The sequence below is a fragment of the Nycticebus coucang genome, chromosome 23, assembly GCF_027406575.1.
Source record: "Nycticebus coucang isolate mNycCou1 chromosome 23, mNycCou1.pri, whole genome shotgun sequence".
In the NCBI taxonomy this organism is placed as follows: Eukaryota; Metazoa; Chordata; class Mammalia; order Primates; family Lorisidae; genus Nycticebus; species Nycticebus coucang.
In genome coordinates this window covers 37,802,752-37,814,944 of record NC_069802.1, presented here as the reverse complement: position 1 = coordinate 37,814,944, position 12,193 = coordinate 37,802,752, and the positions used below count along the sequence as shown (strand labels likewise).

The window sequence follows — 12,193 nt, the reverse complement described above, 5'->3', positions numbered from 1 at the left end:
TGTGAGCTGTGTGACGCCATGGCACTCTACCAAGGGTAATAAATGAGACTCTGTCTCTACAAAAAAAATTAAATAAATAAAAAAGAAAATAACTATCAAAATAATAAAAGGGTAATCATACTCTCTTTTAGTTATCTTTTTGAAATACTGTGTGATAGTTTATAAAAGCTTACCATCTCCGACAATTATTGAGGAAAACAAAACAAGTGCAGTTTGGGGATGGCTTTTTTTTTGAGACAGAATCTTACTTTGTCACCCTCGGTAGAGTGCTGTGCCATCATAATCACAGCAGTCTGAAACTCTTGGGTTTAAGTGATCCTCTTGCCTCAGCCTCGTGAGTAGCTGGGAATACAGGTGCCTGCCACAATGCCTGACTATTTTTTAGAGACAGGGTCTCGCTCCTGCTCAGGCTGGTCTCGAATTCCTGAGCTCAGGCAATCTGCCTGCCTCCGGCCTCCCAGAGTGCTAGGATTACAGGTGTGAGCCACTATGCCTGGCACTTGGATGGCTCTTCTTATTGATTTGCGTGAGGTGCTATACTGGTGGGATTTTTATTATTTATTTATTTATGTGCTTTTAATTTTTTAAAGAGACAGTGTCACTCTGTCACCCGGGCTGGAATGTAGTAGTGTGGTCATAGTTCACTACAGCCTCAAACTCCTGGGCTCAAGTGTGCTTCTCACTTCCCACTCTTGAGTAGCTGAGACTACAGAGTGTACCCCAGCACATGGCTGCTGTACTAGTTTATAAAATCAGTTAAATTAGCTGTATGAGATTGTGCATGCCTGTAGTCCCAGCTAGTTGGGAGGCTGAAGCAGTAAGATTGCTTGAGCCCAGGAATTTGAGACCAGCCTGGGCAATAGAGAGAGATCTTGTCTCTTTAATAGAATCAGCCAATCCGTTAAACAGATTGTTAAAAAAAAAAAAGGCATTTGTGAGCAATTGGAGATTTGAATGCTGACTAGATCTTTGATGATATAAACAGATGGTTACCTGTAAGTATGACAGTGATATTGTGGTTACATTTAAACTATATTTTAAAGATTTGTACTCAGCCTTCCATGGATGAAATGATAAGTGTGGGATTTGTTTCCAGATAATCTGGCAGGGGGATGTGAACCCAGGTGTGAATGGAGCCACATTGGCTTGGAGGTTGATGGCCTTGGGGCCCCGGCAGCAGGGACTTGGGTTCCTTGTATAGGTTGTCTGCTTTAGTTTACATTCAGATTCTTCCATGATAAAATGTTAAGCCAGATTGACTGAGGGACCCAGAAGATTCATCTTTAAAACTTCATTTATTTGAGGGATAATTTTAAAGCAGTAAAGACATTGAGGGTTTAACATGTAAAACTTTATAAACCAAAATTATTTTACAGCTACGAAAAATCTGTCTGATTCATGCAAACCACTGAAGAAGCGAAATCGGGCTTCTGCGACAGCGTCTTCAGCTCTTGGGTTTAGCAAAAGCTCATCTCCTTCTGCATCCTTAACTGAGAATGAGGTAAAATAATAATGATGATAATCATGATGGTAACCATGGTATTCATACGAAGGCCAGCTACTTAGCTACCAAGTTGCAATGTGAGTAAAGGGTCAGACTTAATAAGCATAACATTGGTATTCTCTGTAAACATAGGTGAGTTATAGGTTCCCTTAACTATCTAAAATTCATGAAATGGAAAAATATAGTACATTATTTTAGTCTATTTGAGCACTTTAAATATAAATACACATAGTGTATGTGTAAATGTTCCTGTATACTTTAGTCTTGATGCAGTTAATTGTTCTTGAAATCTATCTTTAAAATGTGTTTTATACAGTCCGCACACTAAGTTTTCACATGAAAGTCAAGTCTGTGTTGGTTCTAACATGACACACTGTGTCAGTTGAGCTGACACTGGTAACTGCATTCATACGGTCGGGTGAAGGGCAGCTGACATGCCACACCTAACTCCTGTGGCTTCCAGACCGAGGATCGCGGTGGAAGCCAGAGATTTCTTTGTCCTCATGTGTTCCACAGCTTTGGGTCCATGTCTTTGGTCCTTTAAATTCTGGCATATTCTCAGCTACTTGAGTGTTGAGGTGAGTCAGGACTACCGTTGTAATATGACTCCTCTTTTCTGGACTTGCAAAATGCATGATAGCAAAATAATAGCTATTTGTGGCTGTTACCGGCTATCATTGTAAAATGACATCTAGATTTTTATTATCAGATCTAGAATCTTTGCCATTGCTAAAATAAAACAAAAAACAGTCACAGAATCTACATGTGACCACTTTTTTGTCCAGAGATAGTTTTAGTTTCCTGATCTTAGTAATTACCTTCATGGAGTTTGCTTTAAAGTTTTAATTTCTTGTTACTTTGTTCCCTGTGATTCTGTTTTTCTCATTGTGGACATGAGTCCTGTTTTTATAATATTTATGAAGAAGTGGGCCTTTTTGGAACAAGGTAGTCAGTCAGGCAGAGGTTGGATAGGCCCTTTAGTTTTACTGGATCAAAGGGGGCAGCACTTTAGACCTGGGCTCTGCATGGTCCCCAGGGAGGGATGGGATATGCCTCAGCTGACTCCCCCCGTTAGGGGACATGTAGGCCTCTCAGGTGTGAACGTGCCCAGAGAGTGCTTCCCCTCGCCGCTGTGAACCCTCAATGCTGGTGCAAACAGAGACAACTCCTCTAAGTGGACATTTCTTTAGTGGCTGAAACCAACTCAGTAGTGGTCAGGAGCTGCTCACGTATGTGGGACTGGGGCTTGTCTGTAGTTTGATATGTGTAGATAACTAAGCATTTCTTCTATTTGGGCAGATTTGAGAACGTGCAGTAAGAATTCCTTACTAAACTTCTAGAGCTTACTGAAACATGAAAAGGCAAAATTTATGCAAATTATTTTTCTTTACTTTCTTGTCCAAGTTCAGGTTATTATCCTAGGAAATTAAGCAAAAGGCAGTCTACAATTCTGAAAAAGAAGAATATTAAAAATAAGAAGTTTTTGTTCTGTAGACCCTTTCATTTAAGTTGGCATTTTTGTTTAAAACATTTTTAATGAGGTTTTTTTGTTTGTTTGTTTTACATCATATTTTGGTCCACTTATCTCGGTGATTTTTTACTTACACTGCTATAGGTACAAAAGGAAGAGCACTGAGACTACTGATATCCCATCGGTGGTTCCTGGTCATACATTCTGTGTATCAAATGCTCTGGTTTAGAGTAGCACAGGCTGACATGCAGGGTGAGGCTGAGCTCTCGGGGCTGGCGCCTGTGAGGCGGCTGTTTGACCTTTCTGGCTTAGACAGTTCTGAACATGAGGAAACTTAGATGAAGTATTTTATAATCATTAGACTTAATTGATTTTAAATTCTTTGGAATATAGATTATTAAATACATTTATATCAAACATTAAACACGTTAAATTCGTATACCTTTTACATTTTGAAGGTGAGACATAGATCCCATAGTGTGCATTATTTTCCTTATATAACAACATAAAATTACTGAACATTTCCATTAAGCTACTTTCGTATGGCTTATATAAATTTTACATTAAAGTTCATTTTTACAGAATTATGCTGTTAATTAAAACAACTTTAGGCAAACAGGTAGACTTATCTATTCTGTATTAACACTACTGAGCTATAATAAATGTTTACATTGTATATAATGCTGAATGCCTGTTAGCTCATGAGGCAAAGTGTAGTGTTACTTACAAAAAAACAAAACACTGCTGGGCCTGGTTCTGACATGAGTTAAATGACCATGGGAATTGCTTTTGGGGGGTTTAGACTGACCCCCTATTTGGGTCACATACCTTTTGCATGTTTATATTTCCTTTCATCACACTTGATTGAAATAAGATATTTTCATAAGATTGGTATTTCAAGACATTTTAGGTCATGTTGTGTTTAAATTCCTCTTGAAAAAGGTATATATGATAAATAAAATTTATATTAGATTAATTATTACATGGTGCTACCTCACACCAATGAAGAGAAATTGCACACTTGCATGACAAAGGCCTGTGAAGGAATTAATGTGATTTAAGTGTTTTGTAACTTCATTTCTTATTCCCTTAGTAGAGCAAATTCTTATTTTTTTCGCCTTCACTGGTAACAGCTTTTATGGGAGCCCACATCAGTCAAGTTGGATTTGAACTCAGCTGCCCTGTACTGCACTTAAAATGATGTAATATTCCAAGATGCCTGCTGCAGGTGGTGTATCATCGTACACACTAAGTGACATTTCTATCACAATCATTTTATGGAAGATGTGTGATAATCTGTTTTTACTGGTATTAATAAACACATACAATGAAGAAAACAGATAACAAATTTTAAGACCAAGGTAAGATACCTAATCAAGGCCATTTACTCAATCACATTCATCTCATAATAGAAACACATTCATATTCCAATGGTCAATGTAGATTTCAGTTGAAAAGTAGCCCTCAATCACGGGCTGTCCAGAGCTGCAGCAGTGACACTGCACAGAAAGGGGTGGTCCTTTTAGAGGTAGTTTTCTCCTCTGGTTCATAACCTATGAATTTTTACTGGAAAGTGTCAGCATCTGTACTTTTAAAAACAAAGAACAAACAACACATTAAAGGGTCTCTGTCAACTATTCTCATTGCCAATGAAATGTATTCAAGACTGTAGATACTAATTTCCAGTGTAAAAGGCAGGAAGAGTTTTGATTCTGTCCTTTTTTACTAAACAGTTTTACTATGACAATAGATGTAGTAAATTTTTAGGAAAAAATACCATTTACAGTATCATTGTGAACCATTTAACTCTTTTGATTCAAGAACAGATATATATATCTAAGGATACTATAACCAGGTTATTTATACCAGCCACTTCATTAGTTGCTTTTATAGAACATGAGCCCTCATGTTTCAGTGTCTTAATCTTGGGTGAGCAGCCTGGTGCCATGCCCCAGGCGTCCGCATGTTTGCATGGAGAGGAGGAGGCTGCACTTGCCTTGTAGCCGTAGATGCAGAATGCATGCCAGTCACAGGGCCACGTGGGCAGCCAGCGGCTCATTCCCAGCACATGCTTCAGCTGTGTTTTACCTTTAGTGAAAACTTCCTGACTAATACTTCTTTTCTAAACCATTAAGTGATGTAACGCATGTAACACACTTAGGGCGCCTATGCCTGGCAAGGACTCCGTGGTTCGCGTTGTGATAGTAATGGTTCTAACAATAAAAATAATAAAATCGCCATCATTCTGTTTTTATCCACAAGTATAAATTTTGCTTTGGCATGAAAAGTGGTCCTCTAGACTGCATTATGCATGTGGGGACAGAATAAACCCAGAAGTGGCAGAGCACTGGGTTTGTTTGTGTGGCACTTCAGGGTGCTGGACAGTGTGGCTGGACTGCTCTGTTGGCTGTGCTCAGTGTTGTGGTATATGGTGCTAGGAGCAATCTAAGTTGAACTATCCCTAAAGGATATGAAGAAGCTTAAAGAATAATTATAATTTTCAAAGAAAAATCATTGAGTTTAAAGATATAGAAAAAAAAAATGACAGAAAAATGGCCCTGGTTCAAGAAGTGGTCACCCAAAGTGAAGACTCTAGTCTGAAGGCTTTTGGCAAGAATTAAGGGATTTCATCTGAAATGACAGCATGATGAATTTTGAGTGGGTGGCCAGCCAGCTAGTCCATGTGTACATATTCATGAGAAGTCAGCCTTGGCCTAGGTGCCTTCTCTCCACCATGGAGAAGGGAGACCCTTCAGAATGGGTGAGCGGTATATGCAGAGTGGCAAAAAGTCATCCTCAGCTGGGGCCTGGAGGGCAAGTGTGGGAGTTATGTAGTCTGTCCTGACTGGGAGGTAGCACCCTTTGGAACATCTGAAGGGTGACCAGGTAGGCAGGGGCAGGTATACTCCCTACTCTGCAGTGAACTGTCCCACTTGTGGTCTCACCACTGAGGAGCAGTGAGTGGAAAGGTGCTCTTGTTTGAAAGAGGTTAGGCAGGAGCAGTAGTGTGTCCACCAAGAGTATGGAAATTCATTATGCTACGAGTTTAATATGGAATTCCTTCATTTCCTAGAGACATCAAAATAGCAATGATGCAGTCTAGCCTTACGTCATTTGAACTTACCGTTGTGTGAATGACTTTGCTCATGTTGTTCATGCAGCCATATTTTATTTTTATTTATTTATTTTTTTGAGACAGAGTCTCAAGCTGTTGCCCTGGGCAGAGTGCTGTGGCATCACAGCTCACAGCAATCTCCAACTCCTGGGCTTAAGCGATTCTCTTGCCTCAGCCTCCCAAGTAACTGGGACTACAGGTGCCCGCCACAATGCTGAGCTATTTTTTGGTTGTAGTTGTCATTGCTGTTTGGCAGGCCTAGGCTGGATTAAAACCCACCAGCCCTAGTGTATGTGGCTGGTGCCTTAGCCACTTGAGCTACAGGTGCTGAGCCACAGCATCTCTTTCTAAGCTTTGGTTACCTTTTTCATGCAAGCCAGTAGTCCATTTACAAAGGTTGATTTGATCTTCTGGACCTAAGTGACAACGACAAGAACAAGACTACCTGGCTATTTTTTGGTTGTAGTTGTCATTGTTGTTTAGCTGGCCTGGGCTGGATTCAAACCTGCCATCTCCAGTGTATGTGGCTGGTACCCTAGCCACTGAGTTATGGGTGCTGAGCCCCACACAACCATTTTGTATTTGAACTTCCCGTTGTGTAGACGACTTTGCTCGTGTCGCCCACACAGCCACTTTTGTGATCCCTTTGGATTTGCTTCAGACCATCTTTCATATACCATGTTTGTGCCTGTGTGGGGAAGTAGCTGTTATAAAAACTGAGGCATTAGGGGCGGCGCCTGTGGCTCAGTGGGTAGGGCGCTGGCCCCCTATACCGACGGTGGTGGGTTCAAACCCGGCCCCGGCCAAACTGCAACAAAAGAATAGCCGGGTGTTGTGGGAAATGCCTGTAGTCCCAGCTACTCAGGAGGCTGAGGCAGGAGAATCGCCTAAGCCCAGGAGTTGGAGGTTGCTGTGAGCTGTGATAGCATAGCAGTCTACTGAGGGCAGACAAAGTGAGAGGGCAACAAAGTGAGACTCTGTCCCTACAAAAAACAAAAACAAACAACGGAGGCATTTGCAAGAGGTGAAAACTTGTTACAGCATATAAAAGTTGAGATTGTAGCTGTTCTAAAAATGAAAGTGCCCCATTGTGATAGAGCACTATGGGGGGTGGGGTGGGGGGAGGGTGCTGCACATGGGAGCAGTAGGGTCTTGCGTTGTTTTTCTAAGACAGATCTGAGAGCTACAGGGCTGTCAAGTCTTTAAATGGCCACATCTAAAAGTGTCCTACCTGCTGTAGGATTTCTTTCTCTCTTATGGAACCTTTCTTAAGATTTCATCCAAAAGTTAAGTGTCTTTTTCAGCCATGTGACTCTAGGTGTGGTGGTGTCTCAGGACTCTTCAGTATAGTTGTATCTATTGTATTCCATCTGCCAACTGAAAACAACTCTAGGGTTTTTATGAGAATGTTCCTAAAAATTAACAAGAAACCTAAGTGGAATTTCATGACAAGGAAGCGTATGGTAGAAGTCAGAGGGCACTCTAATCTGCAGGGAGTCCTGGGCGGAAGCAAGGGGCCCACCAGTCCTGCCACCTCTGAGGAGGGTCGGCCTGCTTCTCCTGAGACTGGCCTGGGTCGTCCTGGTGAGGCCCTATGCTTTAGGCACATCTGATTCCATGGTTTTGGGTGGAATAGTTCACGCAGATGCATAGGAAGATTTAAGATGGTGTATGTAGGAATTGGGGAGCAGAAAGCAGGGGACTATTTTGAAAGGCTTATGTAGTTGAGGATGTTAACAGCTGAAGATACCTGGGGGAAGGAAGAAGAAAACTTGGTGTGAGACCTGAACTGTCAGGAAGGAGTTTGTGAGACCCCATGATCTCTTGGCCCTGACCTCCTTGCCCAAGATCTGTGCCCAAAGGTGTGTGAGAGAGGGGCCAGACCACAGGACTGGGCAGAACAAATGCCAGCCTGCTGGGAAAGGGCTCTGCCACCTGCTGAGAGTCTATCACAGAAATGTTTGTGAAAAGAACATGAAGAATATAAATTTGCATCTTGTTCAAAAACAAACTTGCCTGTGGATTTACATAAAATTAAAATGATCAGAAGATGCCCTCCAGAAGGTTCTTGCCCAAAGCTTGCAGTGAGTATGAGACCTGCCTGCTGTGGCAAGGCTGTGCTGTGACCTTGTCCACCTTCAGTGGGTAAGGATATTTCCCAGGGAGAGGAAAGTCCTTGGTTCATTTCATCCAGTCAAATAGGAATGGGCATTGTGGTTGAGTGGTGGGACTGGTGTCAGTTCTGTATGGGTTTAAGCTGTGTTGGAAGGCTGCTCTGACTTGAGTTTCCCTTCGCTGGGAAGAATTCCTATCTGATAGTGGATGGTGAAAAATAAGATGGTTCTGACTTCAGCAGGTTTGCTTCATTTCTTTTGCTGATATGTCACACTCGACTTGATATCTGATATAGCATACTTCTCAAACATCTGTCCACTTTAAAGTGTTAATTTATTTTAAAGAACTTTCTGGCCAGGTAGGCTTTGTACACAGACTGAGCAACAGCCTTTTTAACTTAGTATGAAACTGTAGCATTTTATGTTTTTAAAATCAATAGGTTCATTACCCTAGTTTTAAAAAATCTATACACAGAAAAAGTAATTGCTGAGGACTGCTGTTTATCTTTAAGATTATAAAGCTAAATTATAGTTTTTTCCTGGAGAAACCAGAATCCCACTATCTCATTAGAAAAGGTTACCCAAAATGCCCTCTGAGCTGTTAATGGCTTGTTATTAACTTTCAAATTTTTTTATTTTTTTTATTTTTATTTTTTTAAATATACTGACTCCTGTATATTTTAGGATTTTTGGTCAATGAAAGTGATTTTGAGTCCTTTTAGGTACTGTTCTTGTTTTACCTAGAATAATAGAAATTACTATTAACTTACCTGCCAGTGATATAAAATTGACTATCCTAGAAAAAATTAAATAATAAATAAAATGGAATATCTTTAGTAGGTAGAAAATTGTGATTTTCCTATTCATCTCATTCCTTCCGCTGGAATGGTGAGCGGCATTTTCACCGGTAAGGGCCTCCCTCCAACAACCCACAGGCCTCATCTTGTTAGATACTTTTGTGAATACATGGTTACATGTTAGATCTACGTTTATAATTTTTTCTAGTTGCCGTAGAAAACCTGTAGTTGCTGGGCTTTTTGCATATAACTCTTTGCCAATATTTTGAGTATGCTAACTAGATGTATTGCATTGTTAAGAAATGATTGAGGTGGGGAGCAAGTGTCTTGGCCCAGCTGGAGGAAGTAGGGGTGGGGACAGTAGGCTGTTCTGTCATTGTTTTCAAGTCCTCCATGGACAATGCACAGCCTGTTGCCTGCAGCTGGCCAGACTAGGTCTCCCCATGGATGTCCAGTGCTCAGGGCACAGTTGAGACAAAGCTGGGTTGATAGGACATTTTAAAGACTCATTTTACCTCTGACAAGGGGATGGTCTGACTTTGTAGCCACAGCCACCACTTGGCCACCTTCTTGGGGCTGTGGAATGACACAGAAGCCCATATAGGTTAGAAGACGACTGTGAAGCACAATGACATTCTGTGAAGTAGAGTTTTCATGTTCTCAATGACTCACACTTTGCCCTAAGCCTAGAATTGAGGGCACCTAGGAGGATTCTAGTCTATGTAACCTAGGCGGGTCATTTTAATAAAAATATTATGAATTATAGTATTTTAGATGATGAGTGACTTATTTTAAAATTATTTTAACTCCACTATGATATTTCACTGTGATGTTGACTTGGAAGACCTATTTGAGATTAGTTTTTAAAGTTCATTTTAAACTCATTAAAGCTGCTGAGCACAGGGTTATTATTACTTGTCAATCCAAAACACTGTGTGGAAGTAGGACTTCTAGTTACCAGTTTCTTCCTTTACAAAAGCCTAACTTAAACATGAAAATAATGTTGGTTTATAGAAATATTTGTTGTTCAAGGTCTGTAATTGTATTTTTAAAATGATGTAGCATTCAAGTTGTGAAGGGATTTATTTTGTGAAAAACTTAAAAACAATTTGTATGACACCACTCCGAAGAGTAGGGACCTGCTTTGCAGTCACAGCTGTGGCACCTGACTGCAATTCACATAAGTCACCCTGAACAGCCACATGGCTTCTAGCAGTTGGTTGGAATGTGTGCCCTAGGCTGCCTTAAACTGGGTAACATCATGCTGAAAAGTCCCTGTAATACCGAGGAAACTGCTTTCCCTGCCCTGAAGGAATGTATTTCTAAGGCAACTAGGCAACTCGGTACTATCTCATACTGAGTAGAGAGTGGAGAAAGTATTTTCAGACTCAAGAAAACTTTCAAAAGTCAGGAACTAAGCTGCTCGGAAATCGATGCCACAAGCGTGGCCGTGGTGGACATGGGAAGCGACGGGAAAATCTTGACAGTCTCTGTCCATTCAGTTGCTGCACTTTTCTTTCCAAATGCACCCTGTTGGATATGGAATAGATCATAGATGTCCAGACTGAGATCTGGGACTGTGTTGGGACCGCACAGGTGGAACGTGCCACGTCCACACATGGCGTCTCCAAGTGAGTCATGTCCCCGGGGCATGGAGGTGGCGCCTGCCGCTGGAGTGAGGTCCTTGCGCACTGCCTTGTGCTTTGCTCGTGTGAGGGCTCTGCTGACTGCAGAGCTGATCCTCCCGACTGTGGCTAGTTTCTGTGTAGTTGCTGGGAAGGGGTGTGTGGGTGAACGTCGGGCCTTCTGCAATCTGTGTCATGAACTGTAATGTTGTAAGGTCTGTATTCTGTATGTGGGTCTCAGACCCCAATCAGGAAACGAGCCTCATGTGTGTCGTTAACATTTATATTTCCATTCAAATATGTATTTCAGTGTTTATTTCCTCAAAACAGACTTTGTTAATTTAGTAAATATCTCCAAGTGGAAACGTGCTAACTTTTTCTGTAAATCTTAAATAAAAGGTGCTGTTCCTTCCTCTGATCCAGGACTGGTTTGTGTTTTCTGTCTTCTTCTCCATGCATTTTTTTTTTTTCTCTTTTTTAGCTTTTCAATTTGTTCCAACCACATGAAGGGAAGAACATGGGTTGGTGGTAGTACACGGGCTGTCTTCCTTGAGCCCAAGTGGCCCCTTCCCACACCCCATGGTTCCTTCATAAGACACATGGGTCAGCCTCAGGTAGCCGTGTGGGCAGCTCTGAGTGGGGGCCCCAGCCAGACAGGGAGGCTGCTGCTTCCCATTGCCCCAGGCTCCCCCAATGCCACCTCAGAAGTGCTTGCCCCCTCCTGTGACCCTGTATGTCCTGGACATATTAGATTTGGGGTTTGCTCTAAGATATTTCAAATGGCCTTTGTGGATATTAACGTCACAGCGCAGGAGGTGAGCTGGCTTCGAGGGAGGGCTACGGCCTCGAAGTGGCAGAGCCTCACCGCGGGGCCCTGGGCTGATTTAGTGTCGGGCACGCTGCTATTTCCATCTTCCTGACCAGGTGAGGAAATCCAGTTTAAAAGGCCACTTTCTTTAGGCTGTGCTGGTACCGGACATGTCTAGTGAGGCTGGAAGAACAGCCCATTTGCCAGTCAGGTCCAGGGGCCCAAGGAAGAAGTCGGCTACCTTTACACTAATTTTAAGTCAATAAAAACTCTTTTGTTTATTTTTAATTTTTTTCTTCCATTGTACCCTATAATTTCAGTGACCTAAATTTGGGAAAAGCTCACTGATAAAGCTACAGAATTGGTCAGAATCCCTGGAGGGTTCATTCTTGTTTTTTTAATGCAGAACCTATTTCAACTTCTAGTTTTATGTTTGTTGGCAAACAAGCCTGTGATAGAATTACTTGTTGTGAGTATTGAGGTGGCAGGAATTGATACTTTTCATCTGTTTCATCTCTAAAATTCAATTTTGACATTTATTTACCTAACATCAAATAAAAACCAATTTTTTTTAATACCTGAATTTGACAGACAAGAGGGTTTTCTATTTTAACCATTTGAACATTTATTGATACTGATTGTCCGGGGAGGGTGAGATGGTGTGTGCAGTGAGGGTGAGGCTTAGGCCTGGGCTTAAATCATCTGTGTTAAATGGAGGAGAGACGGGTGCATGCAGCACAGCCTGAAAATCATCCCATT

At 41.6% G+C, this 12,193-nt stretch overlaps 1 protein-coding gene across 1 annotated transcript in view; it reads left to right on the top strand.

Moving 5' to 3' along the window:
- Positions 1–12,193, top strand: part of NSD2 (nuclear receptor binding SET domain protein 2) — a 90,608-nt gene that overhangs the window by 33,295 nt on the left and 45,120 nt on the right. Inside the window, 1 exon segment of the mRNA XM_053578004.1 lies at positions 1,377–1,501. Within this exon segment, the coding sequence (XP_053433979.1) occupies positions 1,377–1,501 (125 nt within the window).